We start from the raw sequence: 25,993 nt of genomic DNA, 5'->3' as shown, positions 1-25,993 counted from the left end.
TAGAAAGATTATATTTATTGAGATTTACCTCAATATTTTTCCACTAAAGCTAATCATAAAATAACACACTTTCATTCTGATAGACAAGGACTCTTGCGAGACAGAAGTTTCAATTCTTATCTGTCTGTGGATCTGTGAACAACATGCATAAATCAGTCTGGAAATGCTTGAAAAATTTATTGCATATAAACTGTTCTGACATGGTTTGGAAAGCCAGGGGAATCTATCACAGCACAGAAAGTCTCAAGAAATTCTAGGAGTTCTTCAAAACCAGTGGTTCTCAATAGGGCCCACTTGGACCCCTAGGGTAAAAATTTCAAATCCAAGGGGATGAATTGAGAAGGCTTATGTACCTTCCCAAACTTTCCATTCAATGCAACATGTCAGTATGTTTCTCCATTCTTGAAAACTGCACCAGATGTTTGCTATTATTTGGTGAGCACCAGGTCAATTATACTAGGAATGCCTCCCTCATTTCTGGTGTGCTGAGAGACAAACAGTCCTGTGTTTTCTTGTTATTTCTTAAGGTTTTATGTCAGTTTTTGGTAGTTTATAAAAAGCTGCTAAAACCTAATTTTATGATAGTGTGTGTATCATACTATTGTAGTGGAAGAATGTTTTGGTAAATGTAGGATTGTGAATGTATGTACCAGTATTGTTTGTGGTTGTGTGTGATTTTATGGTAGCCAGTAATATTCATGTCTCATATCCATGTATAGCTAGTTGTGGTCCATTGAATTCTGTCTGGCTGTGATATGTGAGCAGTTGCAAATTTCTTCCGTTTTATTATATTTATATCTTTTTATTTTCCAGATTTGTGTGCAAAATACCTACATGTCTGTGTTAGGTCTAACTCTATGTTTTCTGTTTTTCCATGTTTGTATCCAAAATGCCAAAACAGTTGTTTTCTGAGCAGCTGGCATCTACAAATTTCAACAACAAAATTCACCAATATTCAGCAGACTATTTAAATTCTGGTTTTATTTATTATGCTACTGATGAAACCAAACTTTAATGCCTGTTTTTGCTGCAATTCCCTCTAATGATTCCATGGGATCAGCAAAACTGGTAGGACACTTCAAAAATGTACATCCAGAACATGCAGAAAAACCTTTCAAGTGCTTCAAATATTTGTATGAACAGAGGTCAAAGAGCAAACAGAAGTCACTTGATGCAATGTTCAAAATACAAACTAGTACGAATGAATGTTGTCTCCAAGTAAGTTATGAACTTGGTTTTCTTCTCACTGAGAAATCTTTCCCACACACCAATGGTGAAGAGTTGCTGAAACCAGCTTTTGAGGTATGCCTCCAGATAACAAAAGAGCTTACCGGGAACTTGCCACTTTACCCCTCAGCAATTATACTGTTAGCCAGTGCATGGATGAAATTGCAGGTGATGTCAAAACACGTGACTGCAATCCTCCAGATGACAATATTTTTACTGGCCCTCAATGAAACAACCATCCAAGACACTTAAGCCATTCTACTGGCCTATGCTGAGTTCCAGCACAACTCAAAATTCATGGAAGAAATGATGTTTTGTAAATTTTTGACAACCGTCACCATAGCACAGAATAACTATAAAGTAGTCAGGAAGTATCCGACTGATAATAACATTCCGGTCACCAACCTTATGTCCGCTGCTGCAGATGGTGTTCCAACAAGTTTTGTCAGATGATAATCCAGATATGACAACTGTCCACTGTATCATTCACAGAGTTTAGCTGCTGCAATCCTTAGCCCTAAGCTACACCAAATGATGAAAAAGGTGATCAAATTGGTAAATTTGGTAAAGCCCATCGTAAGACTGAAAGACTGTTTAAAGCATTTTGTCAGAACGTGAACGATGATTACATGAGACTGCTTGTTTATACACACATGTGAAATGGCTCTCAGAAGTCAACTGTTTAGAAAGGTTCATTGCTCTGTACAACACCTTACTGGACTTTGGTGGAGACCATGAGAGCTTTCCGTTCTCGAAATCCAGTGAGTGCAAGGCCTCAATTTCATATCCTGCAGATATTGTTGATAGACAATGTTTTAAACAAGGAACTACAGGGTGAACAAAAAAACTCTCGTGGACTGTAAAACCAAAATTTGTGGTTTTATAAATTACTTGAAGGCCCAGGTCTTCAAGAATAATCTATCCCAGTTCATGTACCTCAATATATGTGAACCATCATGTGATGTCCTCCAAATCATCTCTGAACATATTTCAAACCTACAAGTTAAGATGAATGTTCACTACAAATTTACTAATCTCCAACAACTAAACTTTCCCTCTTGGATTAACTCAGCCATTTTTTTTAACTGTGAAAATAACAAGCATCTGGCTATGAACTCTGATCAGATTGACAAATTGATGGACTTACAAATGATCCATGCCTCAAGAAAACAATTGATGTGGTTGGATCTCCGAGTCAATGTCAAATATAACAAATTAAATGGAGGCCCAGCAAGTACCTCTACAATTTCCAACCACTTACTTAGTTGAATGTGTCTTCAGTGGTGTTATGGGTATTTTGCTTAAAAAAAGGACATATCAACATTTGAGAGCATGGCAACCTTTAAGCAAAATTGACTGGTTTTGTTCCCAGATTTTCTCATTTAGTTTCTCAGCATGAGACTCAAGGTTCTCATTAAAGTTGTGCAATTTGAATAGAAGTCTAATATTAAGTTACAGTCCTGAAATCAAAATTGTTTTTTCCTTTTTCTTTAATAATCTTTTATTCAAATAAATCACCTTTAATTTAATTATTAGACAAGAATTATTTTCTTTTGTAGACTACTGAATTTCATTAACTACTATTGTAAAAATAACATATAATGACACAAAAAAATTATTATTTCATGATGCTTTAAGAATGGGGATCGCTAAGGCAGGAATGTGATGTAGGACGTTGAGAAACTGTTCAAAACCACAAGATAGGAATTATCCCCCCCTCTTGAACATGACATCTGACAAACCATCACTAGCACGATTATCTATCATGATATGAATCTTTTATTTATTTCATTGTTGTTAATATGTGCTGATTCTTTGGCTTACCTATAGTAGTTCAGCAAAGTGATTTTTCAAAAATATTTTCCATAAACATCTTTATAACTGTCTTTCTACTGAAGCCAGGAATTCCAAATAGTATACTAAGCCTTAAGTAAATATTCATCCAGTAATGACAACCAAATAAAAACCTTGTACTATAGTTCTGTAAACAACCAGCTCACTAAAGTTAAAAGTATAGAAACAATAGTAGGTAAAAACTCAAACACTGGGTTGAAACAGATTATAGAATGATGTATTACAATAAATCTAATTACTCAATATGGGTGTAATCATATATCTTTCACACAGAAAACAGTGTAAATTATTAATAATTTTGCCAGAAAACTTCAGTAAGTGATTTAAGATTCTCAAAACCTTTCTGTTAGTAAATTAAACTTGTAGCCTTGGGGCAAGCCATCCCCTCTGGTATGGGTATTAACACTTTTACTGATTAGGAGAGAACAATCTAGGAAGGTTAAAATGTTGTTCTCTCCTCATAAATAAAAGTGTTAATACCCATACCAGCCATTCTGAGATACATTTTTATTTCAAGTGGGTTTCTCATCATCAAGAAGTTACTCCTTCTGTCCCCTATACTGCAAATGTGTTTGCATCTCAAAATCCACAGCTTGTTGTGTTATACCATATCCATTTTGAATTCTTTTTTTTGCATCCCAGATTGTCCCAGTGAAACCCACATTTCTATTGGCTCTTTGAAAAGTGTACAAGTAAATCCAGAAGTTAATGAATAAACATCTTTGATTGAGAAGTGATATACAATCTCCACCTTTAAATACTTGGCTTCAGTCTATACCCTTAATAAGTTGTTTCTCACAAGCTACAACTATCTTCTCTCAACTAAAACTTAGAATTATAATTAATTTCTGTACTGACTTCAGTGTACATGTATTGTACAATAAATGTCAGTTGTTACAGATTCCTCTGGATGTGATAAAGAAGAAAAGTGAGTAAGATAGTAACTCAATAAATAAAAACAGAAACTCATTTTTAAATTCCACAAATTCAATAAAAACATGCCACTAGAGTTAACAAGTGACAATTTAAAAAAACCAAAAAGCATAAAAGAAACATAATTAGTACAAGTTTCACTGGCATAAAAACTTACCTAGCCCCATTTTTTTTTTGAAGAACTTGTATGTAAAATGAGAAGATATGTAACAAAACATATTAAACTATATAAATCTTGTAACAACAGGATATTATAAAACTGTCATCTAAGGCATACAGTTCTTAAACTCCACTTCTAATACCTAAATAAATCAGGGACGACAGAGTTTGTACAGCCTTCAAGCACATATCGACATAGCTGTCAGCGTGGTCAGAGTGTGAATAATCCTTCTTCTTGTGTCATCTCGTCTCACCAATACCACAGGTGTAGCAGACGTTAGTGTATGTAAAGGTAGCCTAGACAGAGACTCTGGAATTTTCTCTAGTTGGTACTTACAACATGGGTCAAACTGCCAAGCTACAGTGTACAGTCCAGCTGTAAGAAGACTTATAGCACCCAATGGACATGATATGTATAACCTACTGGGCCACACACATGCAGAGACTATAGAACCAAACCCAGCAAAAACAGCAGTTTTATGTAGACAGTTTCCAACAGCTATCCACCTGGCAGTTTCATCACCCAGTCGCGATGGTTTGATGATTATTGTGGAACAGCCTGCTTCAAGTGCCTTTTCTAATTCATTTTCAAAGGCTTCGTGAGAATTCTCTTCATCATATATTTCTCTCACAATAGCTGTATCTGGAATATCTAGATATTCCCTGAATTGCAACAAAAAACAAACTATACACACACACACACACACACACATACACAAAAGAGAAGTATATATGATATTATTAATTATTTAAATTATTAAGATACAAGTTTTAAAAATGTAATTATGTAATGATATTAATTCCAAAAATTCAAACATAATTAGTATAATTTACTCTCGAAGAAGTACGAGTAAACACCTTTAAAAATAGGTAGTGTCATCTGGTAGAAAATATAAAAGCTTTATACCAATTCTTTGTTCTTCTTGGTTTAAGAAACCAATTTAATTCCAAAGTTTATTACATTTTTGTTGCTAAAATATCACATTCAGTTGTTATTTCTTCTATTACACCATTCACTCTGTATTCAATCCAAATACTTCCATCATACATTTAACATTTTCTCTATTATACATGCAATTTACTAATATTTTATTAAGGCATGTCATACATTGTCACAGTTAGTTTCAAATAATTCAGTACATGTCTGGGGTAAGTATTCTTACAAATAAATGACACAGTTTTCCCATACACTCAATCAAGGCTCATACATCTGATCGGTTGACAACAGTAGTATTGCCTTGGCAACTTAACCCAACAATCAAGTTAGTTTCCTTTTCCTTCCCCATCTTTTTTCTCTTTTACCATAATCCAAAATTATTCCTAGATTTTCAGCATTATTCTTCATACCTTTAGAACATGTATGATATAATTTTTAGACTAACAGTTTTTTCAGGAACAATTTCAAAAGATACTAGTTGTGATTTTATCTTTTACTTAAACACACACAGACACATTAACATAAAATTATTAAAAACTACTAATAATTGATTGAGAAAGTAGAATAAGGTAAGAAAGATCTATATCCTTGTGTGAGTTTCATTCTAGAAAATGAAGTTCATAATATCTGTGTACAAAACGATTCCCTAGCCCAGTGTTTCTGAAACACCACTCTGCAATCCAGCACCTGCACGTCACAAAAACCTTGCCAGTCTGTGGGATTTCAAAAAAACAAATAAAAAGTGACAGAATGTAAAATTTGTATTGTAATAATTTTCTCACTGTATGTTCACGTTCGTGGTCCATAACAGTTTAAGGAGGCAGTGAGTGATCCCCTGGTCTCAAAGAAGTTGATAAACAATAGTCTAGTATACTTATTACTCACAAGACACCACATGACTTTAGTCTATTAAATAAATCATTTATAAATCTAAGAGTACAGTAATATTTTCTGTGAAAAGAACAAATTTATTTTGTTCATGACATTCCAAATTCATTCTATGAAAAGAAAATACGAATATTGTATAAGAAGACCCTACATGCTAAAAAAGCTTTTTTTTTTTAACCTATTGAGTAGAAGGTTTCCTGATGTAGAAAACTTTGGAGTGATAAGAGCACAATATAAAGTATATTTATTCAATTAAGTTAGCTTTAAATTTATTACAAATTCATACACATATTTATTTAACTTTCTAAAAATAATTAATAAATAATCTGTATGTTAATACAGCAGACAAAATGACTAAAATTTGTCATTTAATAATTTTATTAATTGTTTGGGAATGTATGGCAAACCTCTAATGGTATAAACAGGTTATATGCATAATAATAAGTAACTCAGAAGAGAACATATAAAACTTGTATTAATTATGGTTGAATAAATAATTTATTACAAGTATATGTTGTGGTAAAGGATGGTAGATTAAAACACGTTTTAAAAGAGTGATAACTTTAAAATAAATATTATTACTACTATGGAAATAACTTGTAAATAGTGTCACTTCTCATAAACAGGCAATAGAACCGATAATTGATAAATTTCAAACAGCTTATTAAAGCATGAAATATCACAAACTGTACAATATTACTTTCACTGGTATATCTATCCATTACATGGTTTTGACAAATATTAATGGAAGCTCTTTACAAATGTTGTATTTTAGAATCAGATATTGATAATCATGTGTTAATTTCGCACCCCAGACTTTTTTTCGTCTTTGGTACACTTTAAATTAGTTTCATGAACACTGAGTGACACTAGTATTACCAGTACCACACTTTATACTACCTATTGCTTATTCAACTTTAACAAAACTTTAATTTTACTTTACTACATTTATCGCTTATGTTTTACATATAAGAAATATTTACGACTTGTTTAAGACTTTGAAATCCAACTAAAACTACCTTTGTTCCTCGAAACTCTCCATCGTCACGTTTCTCTCTGACTTTTTGCACACATCGAATGCAGTCGTGACATTTAATTATATTATTTAAAATAAATATAAAAACATTAATATATTCAATATACATAAGGTTGTTTTTCACAGATTTAAACAAACAATGAAAGTTAACAATCAACACAAAAACTAAAATAAAATATAAATAGTTTTCTTTAGAATTTATATAGAAGCACAGAACCTTTTAAAAATTTGTATACTGCTAGTGAATGGCAGAAAAGATAAATTATATGAATTCCGTGTTACATTACAAATTATTCACTTATAGTCACAAATATTACAAAATATTTGCACCCCAGTGGCTCAGCGGTATGTATGCTGTTTCGATACTCGTGGCAGACAGATCACAGATAACCCATGGTATAGCCTTGTGCTTAACTTAAAAAACAACAAAACCAAACAAACTACAAAATATTTCACTTTACATAATGCAGGCGAATGTTTTGAAAATTTAATTACACTAAAATGTATATATTTGCAGCAAATAGTTAGTTTATTTAGGTCTATTTAATCGTAATCCTAATATTAAAAATAAATTAGCTATAATGTGTGATATAGGCATTTTGTGCCTTGCTAGCGGCTGATTTTAAAACCTAATTTTGGAGTTATAAATTTTTACATTGAAGACGTAACACATCTTTGTTTAAAAGTCAATTAAATTGAGCAAAAACTTATAATTGTGTATTTTATTACAGATAATAAAACAATTTTAGATAAGCCTTGCGACTTGTTCACGAAACTTTACAGCAGTTCTTGGGTAGTTTGTATAGTAAAACCTGTTTAAGGCGGAATCGCACGGGACCGAGTAAAATTTCCGGCTTAAGCAGTTTTTCTGGCTTAGACATAGTGAACCTGCATTTCCTTAATTATATGTAATTTTTGAGCGAAACGTTATACTTGCTTGACTCAAGAGAAGTAAGACGTTTGTGAATATAGTTATTATACTGTTTATGCTATATTTATTAGAATAAGAACAAAAATAGACATTCAAAATACACAGAAGTACACAGAACCTTAATCAAATTTATTTGAAGAAAGTGTACAGTTTCAACTGTTTCGTTTTTTAATGAACTTTCTCATGTGGTAAGAACAGAACAACAATTCTACAGACTCTTCATGAAGTTCATTTCTCCACTTCATTTTTACATGCAATTTAATAGCTTTAATATAACTTAACACTTGTGATGAAGTAGGAATATCTATTTCCTCACTGTCTTTTCCATTTTGTTCATCTTCTGAATCTCTCACATTGTTACCATCTTGCGATTCTATTATAGATTTTGAATCAGTTTCATCAGTTTCTGTTAAAACATTTTTGTCAGCGTTCACAAAACTTTCCGCGTTCACAGAATCATCTGCATCAATCTTCTCAATCAGAGTTTGGATTTCACTATAATCTTTATAACAAACAACTTCTCCACAATTTCTACCATTATCAAGAATAAATCCACAGTTTCGAAAGCACTTTATTACGCATTCATCTTTTACGCATTTGATTGAATGACTTAAAAATGCAATTGTATTTAACACGTCATTTTTCTTGGTCATTTCAGATGCTCTCTTACAGTCGACCATGTTTGCAATAATATACAGAAGCGTCAATTTTCTGTATTTCAATTTTATACACTGTATAATTCCATTATATAGTGGCTGTAGAACTGATGTTGTACATGGAGGTAGAAAACTAAACGAACATTTGAAAGTTGAACCTTTGGGTGACAAGTTTCATTATCTAGGAAAAGTAGAATATTCCTGTTTTCTTGTTTCATTCTTTTGTTTTATTTGTTCAAAAATTCTTCGAGTATAGCATTTAACATTCACGCGTTATTATTCGCTTTCCATTCCATAGGAAATTTATTCTTCCTTAAATTTTTGAAACAGCGCGAATTTTTACTTTTACCTATTACCCATGGTAAATTTTCCCTAAATTTTAAAATTAAGGAAGATAGGAGTTTATATTTTTCGTGAGAATTATTTAAAGAGCAGAATTTTGCACTTAAAACAAAAACATATTTCTACAACTCATGAATCTAATTTAACTGGAAAAGTAATGATGGCAGAAAAAAGAACAGAATATATTTAACCAATACTTATTGTAACAAAATGCCCGAGAATTTATTAATATTTAAACATATTATTAATTAAACAAGAATTTATTAATATTTAAACATATTATTAATTCAACAAGAATTTATTAATATTTAAACATATTATTAATTAAACAAAAATTTATTAATATTTAAACAAATTATTAATTTAACAAGAATTTATTAATATTAAAAGAAATTATTAATTAAATAAGAAATTAATATTTAATAAAAAAAAATTTCCGCCTTACTCAGGTTCCAATTCTTGTTAATAGATGAGGAAGGTGAAAGATAATTTTCCGTCCGTGTTACGCAGGTTCCGTCATATAGAGGGCCGTTAAAAAGAGAAATCTCAAGATAATGCTGCACAATTTTGATGTTTCCGGCTTGTATAGGTTTCCGCCCTATGCAGTTTTCGGTTTACATAGGTTTTAGTGTATTTGATAAGAAAATAAGCTGTATTTACGCATGCAAGTACGTATACGTGTATCTATTTTTCTGTATATTGAATTGAGGTAATCAAGGTTTTGTTGTTGACACTACGAAGGCCCAGCATGGCCAGGTGGGTTGAGGCATGCGACTCGTAATTTGAGGGTCGCGGGTTCACATCCCCGTTGCACCAAACATGCTCGCCCTTTCAGCCGTGGGAGCGTTGTAATGTTACCGTCAACCCCACTATTCGTTGGTGAAAGAGTAGCCCAAGAGTTGGTGGTAAGTGATGATGACTAGCTGCCTTTCCTCTAGTCTTACACCGCAAAATTAGGGACGGCTAGTACAGATAGCCCTCGAGTAGCTTTGCGAGAAATTCAAAATAACATAACATAATAAAAACAAAACAGATACCTTATTTCTGTGTAAAGTTGAACTAATATATATATATATAGGTTACAGTTTTCCAATAAGTTTACGGTAGGTTTATGGGATGCAAAACAAATTTTGGAATTTTTGTTCGTAGTTTACAACTCGAGGACAGTGTGCTACGTGGTAGTTTTGTGCTATATTAAGCATATTATGGGCTCAAATATTCTGTATGTGGTGCGTGATAAATTAGAACTATATCAGCAAATGTGGTTTCTAAAATCTAATCAAAAACATATTAGATGTAAATATAGATGTAAGGTATGGCCAGAAAAGGATCGAGTGACCAAACTTTATGACATTGATAACAGTTTTGCAGCAAATCCTCGTCAGCTAGTTAGTTAGGTTACATTGTTTTTGCCCAACTTGCGGTAATGATGTTGTGTAAAACAAGATATGAGGCTTAACTAACTAATGAATTAAATTTTACAGTAACATTATTATCAATGCTATAAATGTAGCTACCAGTTTGGACGCCATTTTTGATTTCATTCATTTAAGTCGTACACTCAGTCTTGCTGTGGTCAAACCTTTTTCGCACTTAAGATGTTTTAAATTAGATATATCATGACTTTTTGTCAATAGACACCAACAAACCCCAGCAAGTAAGGTAAAAATGACACTCAGTAGTAATCAACATTAGCTTTGGAATCGCAACCCTGTTATACGGAATAAACTTACATTTTACAGAATCAAGCGAATTAAAAGAAAACAAAAAACATTGTGGTGGGTCTTCCTAACTACCCCGTCACACCAAACATGATCGCCCTTTAAGCGGTGGGGCGTTATAATGTGACGGTCAATACCACTATTCGTTGGAAAAAGAGTACCCCAAGAGTTAGCGGTAGGATTGATGACTAGCTGTCTTCCCTCTAGCCTTTTACTTCTAAATTAAGGACAGCTAGCGCAGATAGCCCTCGAGTAGCTTTGGCGAAATTCAAAAAAACAAACAAACCAATACTTATGTACTTATGAGTGTTTTCACCCTATAATTTTGCTGCTCTAAATCAACCGTCTTTAATTCGAATAATAGAAAATTAAAAGCAGTACACTTTTAATGTTAAATAAAGTTATAATAAAAATTTCATACCGATAGCTAGCGTGACTTTTCCTGTAAGTTTGCAAATAATTTTGGTCAGGATTAAGAAGTATTTGAGGAAAACAAGACAAAAAACTTTTCACACGTTGCTTAAAAATTAACCAAATTTTACAACTAATTATAAGTTATAAAGATCTATTAGTGTATTAAATCTGAAAAAAAAACACTGAAGTTTAGTATGTGTTTTATCAAGTAAAATTTTCATATTTTCGGCGCGAAGGGGAAAAATATTCAATCAAAATTGGAGAATTTTGTGTGGATATTTCTCAATGGATTGTCTTAAAACCAAAAAACGCAATTTCTTTTTTCCTTTTTAAAGAGTTTTCGTTATTTTGTTTCTTGGAAATGATAGTCTCATTAATTATCTGTTGAATTTTTACTTAAGATTAATTATTTTTCTTCCAGAGATGAGTAGAATCACATATTTTGTCGTGTTGGTTCCAGTGACTCAACATTAAGTTTTAAATATACGATGCTACATTTTTGTTGGAAAAGCATGGAAAGCCACGCATTACGTAGGTTTAAGCTTAATATAGCATGCTACTTTCTGTTATACCACATATTAAATATTTTAATTGTATTGTTTGTTTGTTTTTGAATTTCTCGCAAAACTAAACGAGGGTTATCTGCGCTAGCCGTCCCTACTTTAACAGTGTAAGACTAGAGGGAAGGCAGCTAATCATCACCACCCACCGCCAACTCTTGGGATACTCTTTTACCAACGAATAGTGGGATTGGCCGTCCCGTAATAACGCATCCATGGCTGAAAGGGCGAGCATGTTTGGTGTAACGGAGATTCGAACCCGCGACCCTCAGATTACGAGTTAAACATTTTTAACTGTATGTATTGTTCTCTTAAATGCAATGCTTCCCAATGGACTACCTTGCACTTCATTCACCGCGGGTAACTGAACTCCGGATTTCAGTGCAGCAATTCGTAAACGTATTACTGATACCCAGAAGTATGAAATGTGGATATTTTCGTGTAGTTGTTGATGCTATTATGCGGATAAATAGTTCTAAACATTGGTTATGAATACATTTATTTTCTCTCTTTCTATGAGATATTTCACAAAGCAGAACAATCCCCATATCAAACTCTCCAATATTGAGCACTTGTAAACAATAACTAAGCCATTCTTTCGTTATACATATGTAAACAAAAGATATAAATGTTTACATTTTTATTAAGACTTATATTAAGAGTTTATTATTTAAGTATGGTTCTGCCTCCCGCTAGTACAGTGGTAAGTCTACGGATTCACAACGCTAAAATTAGGAATTTGATTCCCCTCGGTGGGCTCACCAGATTGCTTGATGTGGCTTTTGCTATAAGAAAAACACACACAATTATGGTTTTTATTATGGCGGGAGAGAGAAGGGTGTGTGAGAAACAGAGAATATGGTAATATATATTTATTCTTTGATATCTTTTCAAAGGTATGAAGAAACAAACACAATTATATATATACATATAACAGATAATTATAGTTGTGTGATAATGTTCAGTTCATTCGCCAGATGTACAAATTTCACCGTTGTTGTTCTAAGTTCACATTCAACTGTAAATGCCAGTCCAAAATATGTCACAGCGGTATATATGCAGACTTACAACGCTAGAAACTCTCTCTCCTGCGTCTAGCTACAATTTAGCCTTACAAATGTAACATGCACGCGTGCATTCACAGTATAGCACAAGATAAAAGAAAAAATACCATGAATAATAATTTTAAATGATGTTTATACATCTTTGTCTGTTATCGAATATCTCTTAATAGTATAATATGAAGCTGTACAGGGGAGAATCCTCTGTAAATTCTGAAGGGGTTTGCCTTCATATTTTCTATGTATATTTTGAATATAGTAATATATATGTTTAGTATTTTTTGAAAGAAACATCGAATTTAATTTATTTTGTACTTTATTTTCTTTAATATTTTATGCTATTCTGCGTGACGCTATTATTTGTTTTATTATAATAAACCATATCGTTGACTGAATCTGTTATTTCAATTATTATATTTTACATCACACTGTTTTTTTTTTTACACAGATGTGTGGCCTGGCATGGCCAGGTGAGTTAAGGCGTGCGACTCGTAATCTGAGGGTCGCGGGTTCGCATCCCCGTTGCACCAAACATGCTCGCCCTTTCAGCCGTGGGGGCGTTATAATGTTTACAATCAATCCCACTATTCGTTGGTAAAAGAGTAGTTCAAAAGTTGGCGGTGGGTAGTGATGACTAGCTGCCTTCCCTCTAGTCTTACACTGTTAAATTTGGGGCGGCTAGCGCAAATATACACCTGAACAAGAAATAGTAAGTTTTCTAATAGTATTAAATACGGCGTTTAGAAAAATGTAAACTGACTTCTCTCATATTGCGTTTTTTGTTGTAGGCCTAATATTAAGCTTCATGCTCAGTGAACTTTTTTTATACGCGTATGATGGCATATCAATGCAAACTATTCTGCTTTCGTAAAATCCTGATAAAAACGAATGCAAATTAGATCAAATATGATGTTATTATATTTTTACTAAAGTTAGATATTAATTGATTTTATTAACTTACACCTTAGCCGGAGATGAAACAATGATTAACAATGACGAACTATTAATTTCGTATTAATTAATATTTCACTTAAAGTATGAAATATCTTGAGTTGTTACACTAATGAAAGTCAGAAAAGTTTATTAGGTTGTTAGTTGTTTCGCTAGGGCAATCCAACCTTTTTTTCTTGGAAAAAGGGTGCTTTTTAGATTTTTGGCATCTATCTTTGTGAAGAGGTCTGCGGCGATGTCTCTGCGTACGTTACAACGCTGGCAAGTTCAAGTTCTCTGGCGGCTGTATGCCATTGTACAGTTAGACTTTTATTTAGAGCATAATTTCTTTGTAATTCAGTCTAGCGCATGCACATGTAACCAAATTTAATACTTATATATATGTGTGTGTGAATACCACTTTTTTTTTTATAGGATCGCGTAGTTATACATGGATTTTTTATAGGTGGTTGACGCAACTGAATACGAGTTTTGCAAACCTCAACTTCTCCCCATCACTGTTTCTTTTATAGTTTTTTTTCAGTCCTACAAAATCTGCTTTAGTACAATTTTAAAGCTCTAGTTAACATCCATTTGACTGAGGAAAAGGAAAAGTATATATATATATATATGAAAGATTTTATTTCATTACATGTAGAAAAGAAAAAGTGATCATAGAGTTTTTTTAGCGGTATTATATTAAATTCACACGTCTCTCTCTCTCTCTCTAGTGATATCGGTTGGATGTGTTTGAAAGCTCCTATACATGAAATACCAAGTCCATCCAAACAAATAATAATTTCTTAGTGTTTGGAATTATTTCCTTGACGTTATTTCTGCAACGTTTGTTCTAAAAATAACTGGAAGCATCAAATGACAAAATATAGCGAGCTGAGTAAGCTAATTTCATGATAACTAATTTTGTTATTAAACTTTTTGTGATGGTTGTAAAGAATATTTGAAAATACTATTTATAAATTATATTTAGAATAAGCATATACTTTTTACGTGTAATTTTAATTTAATAAAGAACGTAAAATGTGATTTTTAATGTTAACAACACAATAAATAACATGTATCATTTTGAAAATAATTAATGACCTAATGAATTTTAGACGTGTATGTCTGTTATATACTAATCTATTTCATTGACGTCAAAAGTTACACGAGTTTATTTGTAGTTAAAAGCACAAAGTTACACAAAGGATTATCTCTACTGTGCTCACCGCTGCTATAAAAGGACCTGGCATGGCCAGGTGGTTAGGGCGCTCGACTCGTAATCTGAGAGTTGTGGTTTCGAATCTCTGTTATACGAAACATGCTCGCCCTTTCAGCTGTGGAAGCGTTATAATGTGATGGCCAATCCCACTATTCGTTGTTAAAAGAGTCGCCCAAGAGTTGGCGGTGGGTGGTGATGACTAGCTGCTGTACATGTCGTCTTAAACTGTTAATTTAGGAACAGCTAACGCAGATAGCCCTCGTGTAGTTTTGTACGAAATTCAAAACAAAAAACAAACAATGGGATAAAACGCCCGGTTTTTATAGTTCTAAGTCCATAGATTTACAGCTGTGCCACTGGGGGACAAATACATAGGAGAAATATCAGTTTTTATCTAGTTTTATGTGATTATTGATTCTAAAACTGTATTTTTGCATAACTATGAGAGATGCATAATACGAAGTCAGTTAATATTTAACAACACAATTAATATAAATTAAATTGTAAACATAAATTTACCAGGAAAACTTAGAAATAAAATGGTTTTAATATACTTAGATTGAACTGTTTTAGGCTTAATGTGTATGGAATATAAAAGATTTATTTGTGGACGAATTAAAATCCATAACGCTTGATCCTGAAATTAACAACTTTTTTATCGTTCTTTTAGTAGTGAGTAATTTGACGTTTTCATCTGTTACGTTATTCAATACGAAAAATTGACATAATAATAATAAATTCAATAAAATCATTAATTTTCTGTATAGAATACATCAATAGAATCTATTACAATATTGACGGTATTCTTTTTAAATCTGTTAGTAGATTAATAGTGTGCAATTTTAGGGTTAGTTTGATAGTTACAGAGAATTGTTGTTACCAGTAGGTCACTAATTAATGTTATTATAAGAATTTAAACTAAAAACATGGATTTTTATGTTGATATGAAAACCTGGAAGGAAAGTTAATGATTTTTTATCTAGTAGAGTAGGACGTTTTGTAATAAAGTAACTTACGTTTAGTAAAGCGTTGTTATACAAATAACATAAAGATTAAAGTATAGAAAATGAAATGTCCCTAGGTAGGCCAGCAGTAAGTTTACAGGCTGACAATGCTAAACTCCTGGTTTAAATTCCTACGGTGGACTGAGTGTTGAGAGGTCAATGTGTAGCAATGCACTAAAATAGACGAATAATAACATGAAATAAAGTTATTAAACAAATAAGGAAATCCTGAGATCAGTGACTTAGTGTTTTGGACAGATGAGCAATTTATCTAACCATTCATCTAGTGACAAAAATGAAACATGTTGACGTCAAGTGAAAATAAATCGTCTCGACAACCTTTCGGTGTCGTAAGTACGCGCTGTTGATTCAAGTGGTGGTAGTGGTCGATGTTCTATTTAATGACCTACTTTAGATTTTACCCCACAGGTATATCAGTTCAATCCTACTCGTTAGAAAGGGGTTTCACCCTCACTGCTTTCAGTTCGCGAGTTTTCTCTCTAGAGGTAGAACACCAGGAGTTTAATTACAGGTAGACCAGTAGAGGAGAACTCATGTTGAAGAAAATTTATATTGGGTGGATTATTGGAATTGTTCACGTTATTAGTTGAAGATATTTAACATATTCTATTCACGTTCCACCCAAAGTCGTAATTACGAAACAAGAATATTTTTACTGGTCAGTATGAGACAGCAAGTTTCTCATTCTCAGCCCCTTCTTGTTCACGTTTCAGAAAGGTTGACTGGCCGTGGTCGATCTTCTTCACTGGCAATTCAGGAAGACCAAAATGATAAAAAGGAAAACGGCAATCGAAAGGCGAGGATACTTATTGCTATTGGACTGATTCTTCCAATAGTTGCTGTAATTATAGGTGCGAAGTTTATTTTTATTTGGATTAACATATTTAGAAATGTTTCCTATTGATGTATTGTGCAACGTTATCGAGAGACTCGGTAATTCGATAGAAAGGAATGTTTTTTGTATATGTTTGTTTGTTCATTTGATTTATAGAAAACAGACGTAAATTTGCAGTATTATTCAAGCTATAAAAGGAGCAAACAAATAGCGTGTAGTTGCAATGTGCGGAAGACGCTTGGAAGGAAGGCATGGTTAACTATGAGCAAATAGTAGTAGAACAGGTATATACAGCAAAGTTACAAGAATTAGGCCTATACTGTAAACTCATCACTAAAGTTTCATGATATATTTCCACTGAACAGATTTATTTCCGTATACGATAAATTACTTTAAATAATGTGAACAGTAATATGCTGTTATAAGTCTGAAGAAATTTGTGTAATTATATAAAGTTTCGTCATGTTATGGAAAAGCAAAAACGAAATAAATGTATTGTAGTGGAATCAGATATAATTATCGAGTTAGCCCTTCGAACATCATAAAGTAGTTTTAGACTTCCACTGTATAAAACATAAACTTAATTTGCTCCTGCTTTAGCATTTTTAAAACTTTTTTTTTAGGGTTGAAATATCAGAAAAATCATGAAAAATTCTTAACATAAATGACGTAGCAACAGTCTTTGTAAACTATAACAATGGTCTAACACTTAGGTCGTCGTTTAAGTTTTGTTACTAACTTTTTTCTAGAATTTTGATACGTAGTTAAAAGTTTGAATTGTTATTAAGTTTTGTATTTCACGAAGTTATGTAATATTTTCAAAAAAGTATATTTGTTTCATATGTTATCTCTACGATTCTCAAGTAGCTTTATAAATATAACAATTGAGTTATTAGCTGAGTGACGTTGAACCAAAGCAAACTAAGCCTTTTAACCATTTGGAGGAATTTTTTATCATAATGCTAAGCATTGAGTTATTTAGAATGAAAACAATTTTAACACCTATGGTTTGTGAGATATATTAAAAAAGTAAAATTTTATTTTTTTTCTTGTCGGATATCTTTCGATTTTCATTCTAAATACAACGGTGTTTCAATATTAATATGGTTGAAAATGAATCGAATTATGTGGGTGGTGAGTAGCTGCCTTCCCTCTAGTCTTACACTGCTGAAGTAGGGAAGGCTAGTGCAGATACCCATCGTGTAGCTTTACGCGAATTTCACAACACAAACAATCAAATTACGTCTTGATCCCTCATGTAGGTGTCGTAGCGTGGGCAGTGAACGCTGATGCGGTGCTGGGGAGAAACAGGGTTAACACACCTTTAAAGCCTACTCAGGTAAGTTTTTCGTAATATTTATTATAAAAGGACTATACTTCTGTTAATGTATTTCTTTTTGTTTATTTACAATGAAACACTTCTAATGTTAATGGTAATAGAAGTTAGAAATTAATAGACGACTGGATTTAGTTTAAAGTTCGACTGCCCGGGGAATTTATTTCGAAATTACGTGAACCGTAAAAATGAGAACAATTTTATAAATAAATTTATTACTACTGTATTGTTGTCTCAAGACTTTTTGTGAACAAATAAAAAACACACAGTTTTGACTATCTCTTAATAACACCATTTTATCAGATTATAACGTGTAACATTGTAAATATTACAGTTTTTTTCATAGCGAAATTTCTGCTTTCAATTAATTACTTTGTATTCATATATGAAATAATTTTAATTACAAATGATTTTTCTTCTTAATGTAAGGCCTAAAGACACGGTGGATAAGCCTTAGGAACTATGTCACCAAGTGTGGGCTAGCCCCACACTAAACGTGTCATCTTTCACAAATTTATCTTAGATAGCCCAAAGATCATTTATAATGGGAGAAGTGCTTTTTTATTATGTATAACGTGTATCTCAAATTTATATTTACAAAAAGGTCTGGCAATTTTTGCATAAAATCGTAGAGAAAGTTGTTAACATGGTATTCGTAACTGGTTGGAAAACCATAATTGTATTGCACTCACGCCCAAGTGTTTGTCTGTGACCGTGACTTAAAGATTTGAAAAGATACATTGGAAGTCCTCGGTCAACAGACATAAATTAACACCAACCCGCAGGGTAGGGCAGGATATTTACATGACCTACTTCCATTTTAAGCTGAATTCTCAAGTATTTAATTATTAAGTATTTAATTCGGTAAACCACTTCGGCACGTGCTCTGGGAAGACAGAAAAGAAATGAATTATATCTCAATAATTTTAAAACTTAGAACTTGCTGGATGAACAGTACCTTGCTAGATCTATGTAAGACGTGGTTATATGATGTCTAGAAAGACCATTTGTGTTTAGGAACTAGAATTTTTAAAATGAACACGTTATGCGCTCGTGAGGTAAATAACCAGGTCAGAGACCTCTAGGGTTTAAGCACATCCGTCTAGAATTTTGCGCTAGCGACGAGCGGGAGGAAAATTAATCAAAATCGCCCGCCGCCTACGAGACTTCTTTGAGCAGGATTTACTGTCAAATAGATATTGCCTACAGAGCTGAAAGTGCAGAACGTATTTAACAGGATATTGGGGCCTAAACCTTGGATCTTCCTAGGTACACTAACCATCATACTACGATCAACTGTACAACTTTTACAATTGGAAAAGTAAAATTTCAAAGACCTTGGTTGTTGTTCGTGATTTTTTATTAACCTGAAGATGACCTAAGAAGGTCGAAACGTTGTTCTCTGCTTTATTAGCGAAAGTGTTAATACCCATACCAGCCGTCCTGAAATATATCAGTTGTTGTTGTCGTCAGTGCCTAAACTGCACCCATGGTATTTTTCAGCGTACAGATGTTCCTTAAAGTAGTTACGGTCCACCAACTGAAGGATAACAGAATACAGAGTTATGGACTATTTTTCTCTCCAAACTCCGACCGAATTCGTTGCGAAGAAAAAGTTAGTAAACAAATGCAACACAAATCACAATATTTATTATCACAAAAATGTCAAAACAAACACAATAATAGACACAAAGTAAAGTGAAGAGATTAAAATGTTAAAACCTTCATTTCCCTTAAATTTTGAAACAAAAAGCTAACAGTAACTCCCTCTATAGTTAACACCTGTCACACTCTAGCAACAAGTTAAAATGTCACTATAACTTTAAGCAAAATATTTAATAAAACTAACAAACATTACCAAAGCTGGAGTTAAGGAAATGTTATCCAAAGTTACTCAACTTACTAAAAGATACAAAAGTTTAACTACTCTTACGGTAGCAAACACTGCTTTTAAATATAAAGCTAGGTTTGCACACAACTCCGCCTTCCACACCTTACTTTTGTTGACTGTAATCTGAATATAAGGCTATGGTAGCTTCTGACTATTATCTGATTGGTCTACAGGAAGGACCACTTATCTTATATGGTTATTCTATGTCATCACTTCTTTTCTTTAAGAAATCACTGGTAATTGTCTGTTAGTGAATTCACAACCCGTGTGCACTTCAGAATTGGAAAGTTGAGCAACTTTTTGCATTCAAACGGAGCTAAAAATATAGAAATTTAGAAAATTGTGCATATCAGCTTTGGGGAGGGGCAATACATGGTACAGTCCTTTATTACAGATCAAACACGTGATTCACTTTAATCATGATGTATCTTTAACTGTCAACAGTGGCTATTGATTTGAAAACGTAGATAATAAAGTTGAACGATTTTGTTTTTATCATTACCATAAATGTTAAAGGATTATTTAATATTCTACACGTTTTACTAGCTATAGAGTTTACGGTATGAAGTTGATCTTTTTAAAACGTTTAAAAGTAATGTTGTTTTAAAGAGTTTTTTTTTCTTTCGAAAATATGAACCTGTGAACTGATTAATTCCACAGATTAATGGTGGAAACACTGGAATTAGACAAAAGCCTACCAATCCTTTTTTGGAAAATACATCGGAGAGTGGATTTGGACCAATTCCTGTTTTGACTGGAACTTTAGACGAGTTACCCACTGCTAATTTGGAGAGTAAAAACATGACAGTTCTAACAAGTAACTTTTTCAACAGTATCAGTAGTAAAGGAGTTACATTTAGTAGTACTAGCCAGCCCAAACAGGGTGACTCAATGAGGAAAGAAACTTCTGTTGAAAGTCCAGTTGTGGATGAACAGTCATCAACAGTACTGGCAACGAATGATGATTCTGATGTTAGTGAATTAATCACAGGGCTTAATGAATCCTTTAGAAAGAGAGACAATAACTCATCTCAGGCTATAGATTTTACGCCCTTGTCTACAGTTATGAAAAACACTACTACCAAGAAAATCACCTCACAGCTCACAGACAACGAGAATGACACCGTTCAGTTTGATGATGAAGTGGATGATGTCACGTTTGCAAAGATATCAACAATGAAGGAAGTGGAAGTTTTGAATGCTACTAGTTTGGAGGTTTCCACATCAGGAAACAATCAAATATCTTCTACCCAAACTTTGGGCCCTAACAGGTCAGGAGAACATCCGTTTGGACATGCTGAGCAATCAAAAGCACACGCTGATAATGGTCACTCTGGAGAATCACAGTATACTTATGGAGGGTATGGTCCTCCACCACCACCTCTTCCTCCTCCTGTTCCTTTTCATTATCCACCCCCTTCACCAAACTATTCATTTAATAACCATGGCTATCAGGCTCCAGTTCCTTCTTATTATTCTCCCGAACCCCCCAAAGTGTACCACAATAGTCATGGTAGCTACAGAGGTGGATACCATGAGAATGGTTATGGGGATGGATATCATGAGAGTGGTTATGGGGATGGATATCATGAAAGTGGCTATGATAGAGGTTATGACGACCATGCTCCCTCAAAGGGATTATCAGTTCACATAGAAGGAGGAGGGGGCCATGGAGGATATAGCCCTATTGGATCTCTTACCAGCCTTCTTCTCCCCAGCCTGAGAACGCAGAAATCTAACCTAAAAGGACGAATGGTGTTTGGGATGGTACTTGACAAAGGTGTGCAATTAGGAGATGATAAGGGACATAGTGGTGCTTATAGTGGGTAATTTTAGAAGTAATATTAGGTATGATATTTCGTGGCTATTATTTTGTTCTTTAGCACAAACACACCACATTAGTACTCTTTTCTATAATGCATGCGTAGGCTCTACAGTGACAGATTACTTTGTTTTATTAAATCTATTCGGATTTTTTAATGTGCGTTACTTTTTTAAAGAATCTTACTTAATCTCTTTCACAGTATCCAAGAACTAAAGCTTAAAATGAATATTCCAAACATTTTAAGTTAATCGAAAACCAACTAATGAATATGTTGTGTTGGCGTTTTTCTTAAAACCTTTTGTTTTCATTTGCATGAAATATTTCACTTTACTGAATGCGATAAAGACAGATGAAGTACACATTAACTGACAGAGGTGTCCAGATGCGGTCCTGTAGTTGTTTCACAAACAGGTGCCTAATTCTGAACAACTCTTTGTTTTGTTTGTTTGCTGTTAAGCGTAAAGATACGCAATGGGCAATCCGTGCTGTGCCCACCACGGGTATCGAAGCTCGTTTTTTAAGCGTTATAAGTCTTTAAAGTTACTGCTGAGCCTATTGAGTCTACAGTTTGTTGAATTGGCATGCTAAAAAGTTTCTGTGAACACTCTTTAAAGTTGCAGTTTTTTCGGCAGTCTTCGCTTTTTAATTATAGATAATTTTTAATAAATCACACAAACCCTTGCTGAACCTTACTTGTCTATGCCAACTTGCCAACTCAACGTCTCCAAAGGCAGAAGAAACTGTATTTCACTTTTAGATCGACTGATTGGTCTGTAGCTACGAGCCAGTGGCTGTATTAGTTCATAGTAGAACCAGAACTGGATCCAGACTATCTGGTCTATAACTACTAAGTCAACTGTTGCTATACTACTTCACGGTACATCCAGAATGGAATCCAAACTATCTGGTCTGTAACTACTAAGTTATCTCCGGAAATATTTGTTTACAAAATTGTACGTAAAGTATTAAGAAATTTGAAAATTCAGATAATTAACAGATTGGAAAGATCGGCAATATATCGTTGAAGTCAATAGTTGTTAGGTATGGATGATATATCTAGTGTAACGACATGACGTGTGTTTAATGACATTCTAATGATAATTATTATAATTTAGATGTCTACACTTGAAGTGTTATAATTTACGGACATGGGGACAACCTCGGATATATATATGTTAAGTGTTATAATTTACAGACGTGGAAACAATCTCGGATATCTACACGTTGTTATAATATTCAGACATGAGGACAAATTTGGATATCTGAATGCTAAGTGTTATAATTTACAGACATGGGGATATTTAGCATACCTTCACGTGTTTTAACTGTTTTAACTTAATGGGAACATTTAAAGTGAAATACATTCTGGAATAGCTGTAAGTTCACAGCTGCATATTGTTCATGATTAGAAAGTAGCTAGTAGAAGGGGTAATGGAAAAAGATATTTTTATTGCACGTGATTGCCCCATCCGGCTACTCAATTGATGTTTTTTGATATATTCGTTTACTACATTTCAGGTACGTTATTTTATTTTTAGAATATGTACATTTTCGTTAATGGAATGTTTTCTGCCAAAATGCTATGGCGACTGTAGGTGGTTACTTTGCAAATAAGACACATACTGAAATGATTTTAAAAGTAGGATAATGAAAACTAGCATAGCTTCTACAAACGTACACAACACACGCACGAGTAAACGCATAAAGTTCGCAATTAAAGAGTTTCGAGAAATATCTGAACGTAAAGACAGAGGGCACTACATATTTTATTTTCCGCTATACATGTTGATATAAGTCCTGATATAATCAGGTCGTTAAGACACTCGATTCGCGATCTGAAGGTCGCGGGTTCGAATCCCCTTTATCAAACATGTTTGCCCTTTCAGCCGTGGAGACGCTATAATGCAATGATCAATCTCGCTATTCGTTGGAAAATGAATAGTTCAAGAGATGGCGGTGGGTAGTGGTGTTGACAAGCTGTCTTCCTTCCAGTCTATCACTGCTAGGGACGGATAACGCAGATAACTGTCGTGTAGCTTTGGGCCAAAGTCAAACCAAACTTTCAAAATGTAACATTTAGTGTAAGAGTGTGTTTTTTTTCTTACAACAAAGCATATCGGGCTATATGCTGTGTCCACCGAGGGGAATCGAATCCCTGATTTTAATGTTGTAAATCCGTAGATTTACTGCTGTAATTAGTAAGACATTAATATAGGAAGGCGTTCTAGCATCAAAGCTTTAGGTTAAGGGTGAATCAAGTAGTCGTAGTCCATTGATGGAAGAAAAACCTTTCCATAAGGGAGCGCTGCTGTCAGTATAAACTGAAAATATTACAAACATTACTAGTTTTGTGAATAGGATCATCGCCTTCCCTGAATAACAAAAGAGCAACACAAGAAGTTGAATTTCGGTCAGTAGTTGTCTGCTTATTTGTTTGTTTTGTTAAACTTCGCACAAAGCTACTCAAGGGCTATCTGTGCTAGCCGTCCCTAATTTAGCAGTGTAAGACTAGAGGGAAGGCAGCTAATCATCACCACCCACCGCCAACTCTTGGGCTACTCTTTTACCAACAAATAGTGGGATTGACCGTCACATTATAATGCCCCCACGGCTGAAAGGGCGAGCATGTTTGGTGCGGCCGGGATTCGAACTCGCGACCCTCAGATTACGAGTCGAACGCCTTAACCCACCTGGCCATGACGGGACCAATGGTTGTCAACACTCCACTAAAAATTGTTCTAGTATCAATGGAAAAAGCAAACCCTCATTTCTTTGTGCGCGCGCGTGTGTGTAGGGGGAGCTGGGTAGTGATAGACCTCTTGAGTTTCGGGGAATAACAAACATGTGTGGTTCAAGTTTGAACTTATGAAATATTTTATCGTTTTGATATGTCATAACACATTTGAAGACTTACAGAAATGAATCTACTTCTGCAACACAATCCGAGGAACCTGGTTACGAGTTTTTGTTTGTGATAGCTCCTAACGAGAAATTAAGTTCCCCTAATTATTTCAAATATATACAACACAATGTATTCCTGAGTAAGCGTTATACTGTGTAAAAAATCTTTGCGTGATTGAAATAGATTAGGAGGAAGTCATATGTTCAATCATTTCTTAGTGACTTCATTTATAATCGTTGTCTTCGTGTTTAAAATAAGAAAATTCATGTTTGTCATATTTTATATATATATATATGTCTAACCGGATGAACGCGAGTAATATTTTTGTAAGATAGTAATTTTGTGTGAATAAAATAATATACTTTGGAAAAATCGACGTGAATTATTACTTCTTTTTGAAATATATGATGTCTCTGCTAACATTTAGTGATAGGATTTTAATGTTTTTTCTCAACAGCAAAAAAAAAAAAAGTTTCGTATTGTCTGACAAAAAACTGGTGACCCAATAGTAAAAACAGAAACTTTGCAATCTTATCGTGCAAAGTTAGTTTTCCGAAATTAATTTCCTTTCTTTTGCTTTGAAATAAAACCGTAGAGGAAGTAACTAGTATTATTATTGATTGCTCTCTCTACGGTTAAAACGACTACGGTAACGACTGCTTGATGTACGTTTTAACCCTAGAGGAAGTAAATATTATTATTATTGATTGCTCTCTCTACGGTTAAAACGTACATCAAGCAGTCGTTACATAAATGCATACAAATTATTAATTATAAATATTAATCGAAAGGTAGATAAAATTTATTTCACTTTTTGTTTTTAAATTTACATAATGCTGACTGGAACAAGTACAAATAAACTGACCGCAAATTTCAGAGAATCGAACGTTCTTTGCCATTCTGTTTAGAAAGAATTATTTGTTGCCATTGTATATTTATTTATTTTTATAACTTATTATTTTTAACGACACACAGACAATTAATATTGCCATGGTGAAACTTTACATCATGTGTGGCGTAATTCAAGTGAAATATGTACTAATCATGTTTGTAAAAATATATTCGTAAGTGTAGGCGTAACAAGAGTGTAGGAACCACGTGTGTTGGTACTGTAGTACTCAGTAATTAAGTATGAACAATTGTAATAGTAAGTTATCGTATTTCTCGATATCCAAGTAACACTTTTTTATTAAGCTAATTTCAAAATTACAGAAATATGCCGATAAAGTTACGTTTTGCACTTTCAATCTATTGTAATATATCTCTTGCACATTTCCTTCTCTATTGTGAAAATAACCATGAAGCCTTAGT

At 33.5% G+C, this 25,993-nt stretch overlaps 2 protein-coding genes across 2 annotated transcripts; one reads left to right on the top strand and one right to left on the bottom strand.

The window, feature by feature from the left end:
- Positions 1–2,710: 2,710 nt before the first annotated feature.
- On the bottom strand, positions 2,711–7,397 carry LOC143244471 (transmembrane protein 11, mitochondrial-like). The gene is made up of 2 exons (XM_076489195.1): positions 7,018–7,397; positions 2,711–4,836 (listed from the first exon to the last, which is right to left on the bottom strand). The coding sequence occupies exons 1-2, from the start codon at positions 7,038–7,040 to the stop codon at positions 4,353–4,355; spliced, it is 507 nt and encodes a 168-aa protein (XP_076345310.1). The 5' UTR covers positions 7,041–7,397; the 3' UTR covers positions 2,711–4,352.
- Positions 7,398–16,376: 8,979 nt separating this feature from the next.
- Positions 16,377–24,867, top strand: LOC143244470 (uncharacterized). Its single transcript, XM_076489194.1, has 3 exons — positions 16,377–16,744; positions 17,991–18,067; positions 20,616–24,867. Exons 1-3 carry the CDS (start codon positions 16,558–16,560, stop codon positions 21,783–21,785), a joined length of 1,434 nt encoding a protein of 477 aa, XP_076345309.1. The 5' UTR covers positions 16,377–16,557; the 3' UTR covers positions 21,786–24,867.
- Positions 24,868–25,993: the final 1,126 nt, after the last annotated feature.

Source organism: Tachypleus tridentatus, chromosome 2 (assembly GCF_004210375.1).
Source record: "Tachypleus tridentatus isolate NWPU-2018 chromosome 2, ASM421037v1, whole genome shotgun sequence".
Classification (NCBI taxonomy): Eukaryota; Metazoa; Arthropoda; class Merostomata; order Xiphosura; family Limulidae; genus Tachypleus; species Tachypleus tridentatus.
This window is presented reverse-complemented; position numbering and strand designations above follow the sequence as displayed.

Coding starts and splice junctions, on each gene's coding strand:
- LOC143244471 (XM_076489195.1), bottom strand. CDS start 7,040: ATGGAGAGTTTCGAGGAACAAAG. Junction 4,837..7,017: donor GAGAGTTTCGAGGAACAAAG/GTAGTTTTAGTT, acceptor GTTGCAATTCAG/GGAATATCTAGATATTCCAG.
- LOC143244470 (XM_076489194.1), top strand. CDS start 16,558: ATGAGACAGCAAGTTTCTCATTCTCAGCCCCTTCTTGTTCACGTTTCA. Junction 16,745..17,990: donor AATAGTTGCTGTAATTATAG/GTGCGAAGTTTA, acceptor TCCCTCATGTAG/GTGTCGTAGCGTGGGCAGTG. Junction 18,068..20,615: donor CACCTTTAAAGCCTACTCAG/GTAAGTTTTTCG, acceptor TTAATTCCACAG/ATTAATGGTGGAAACACTGG.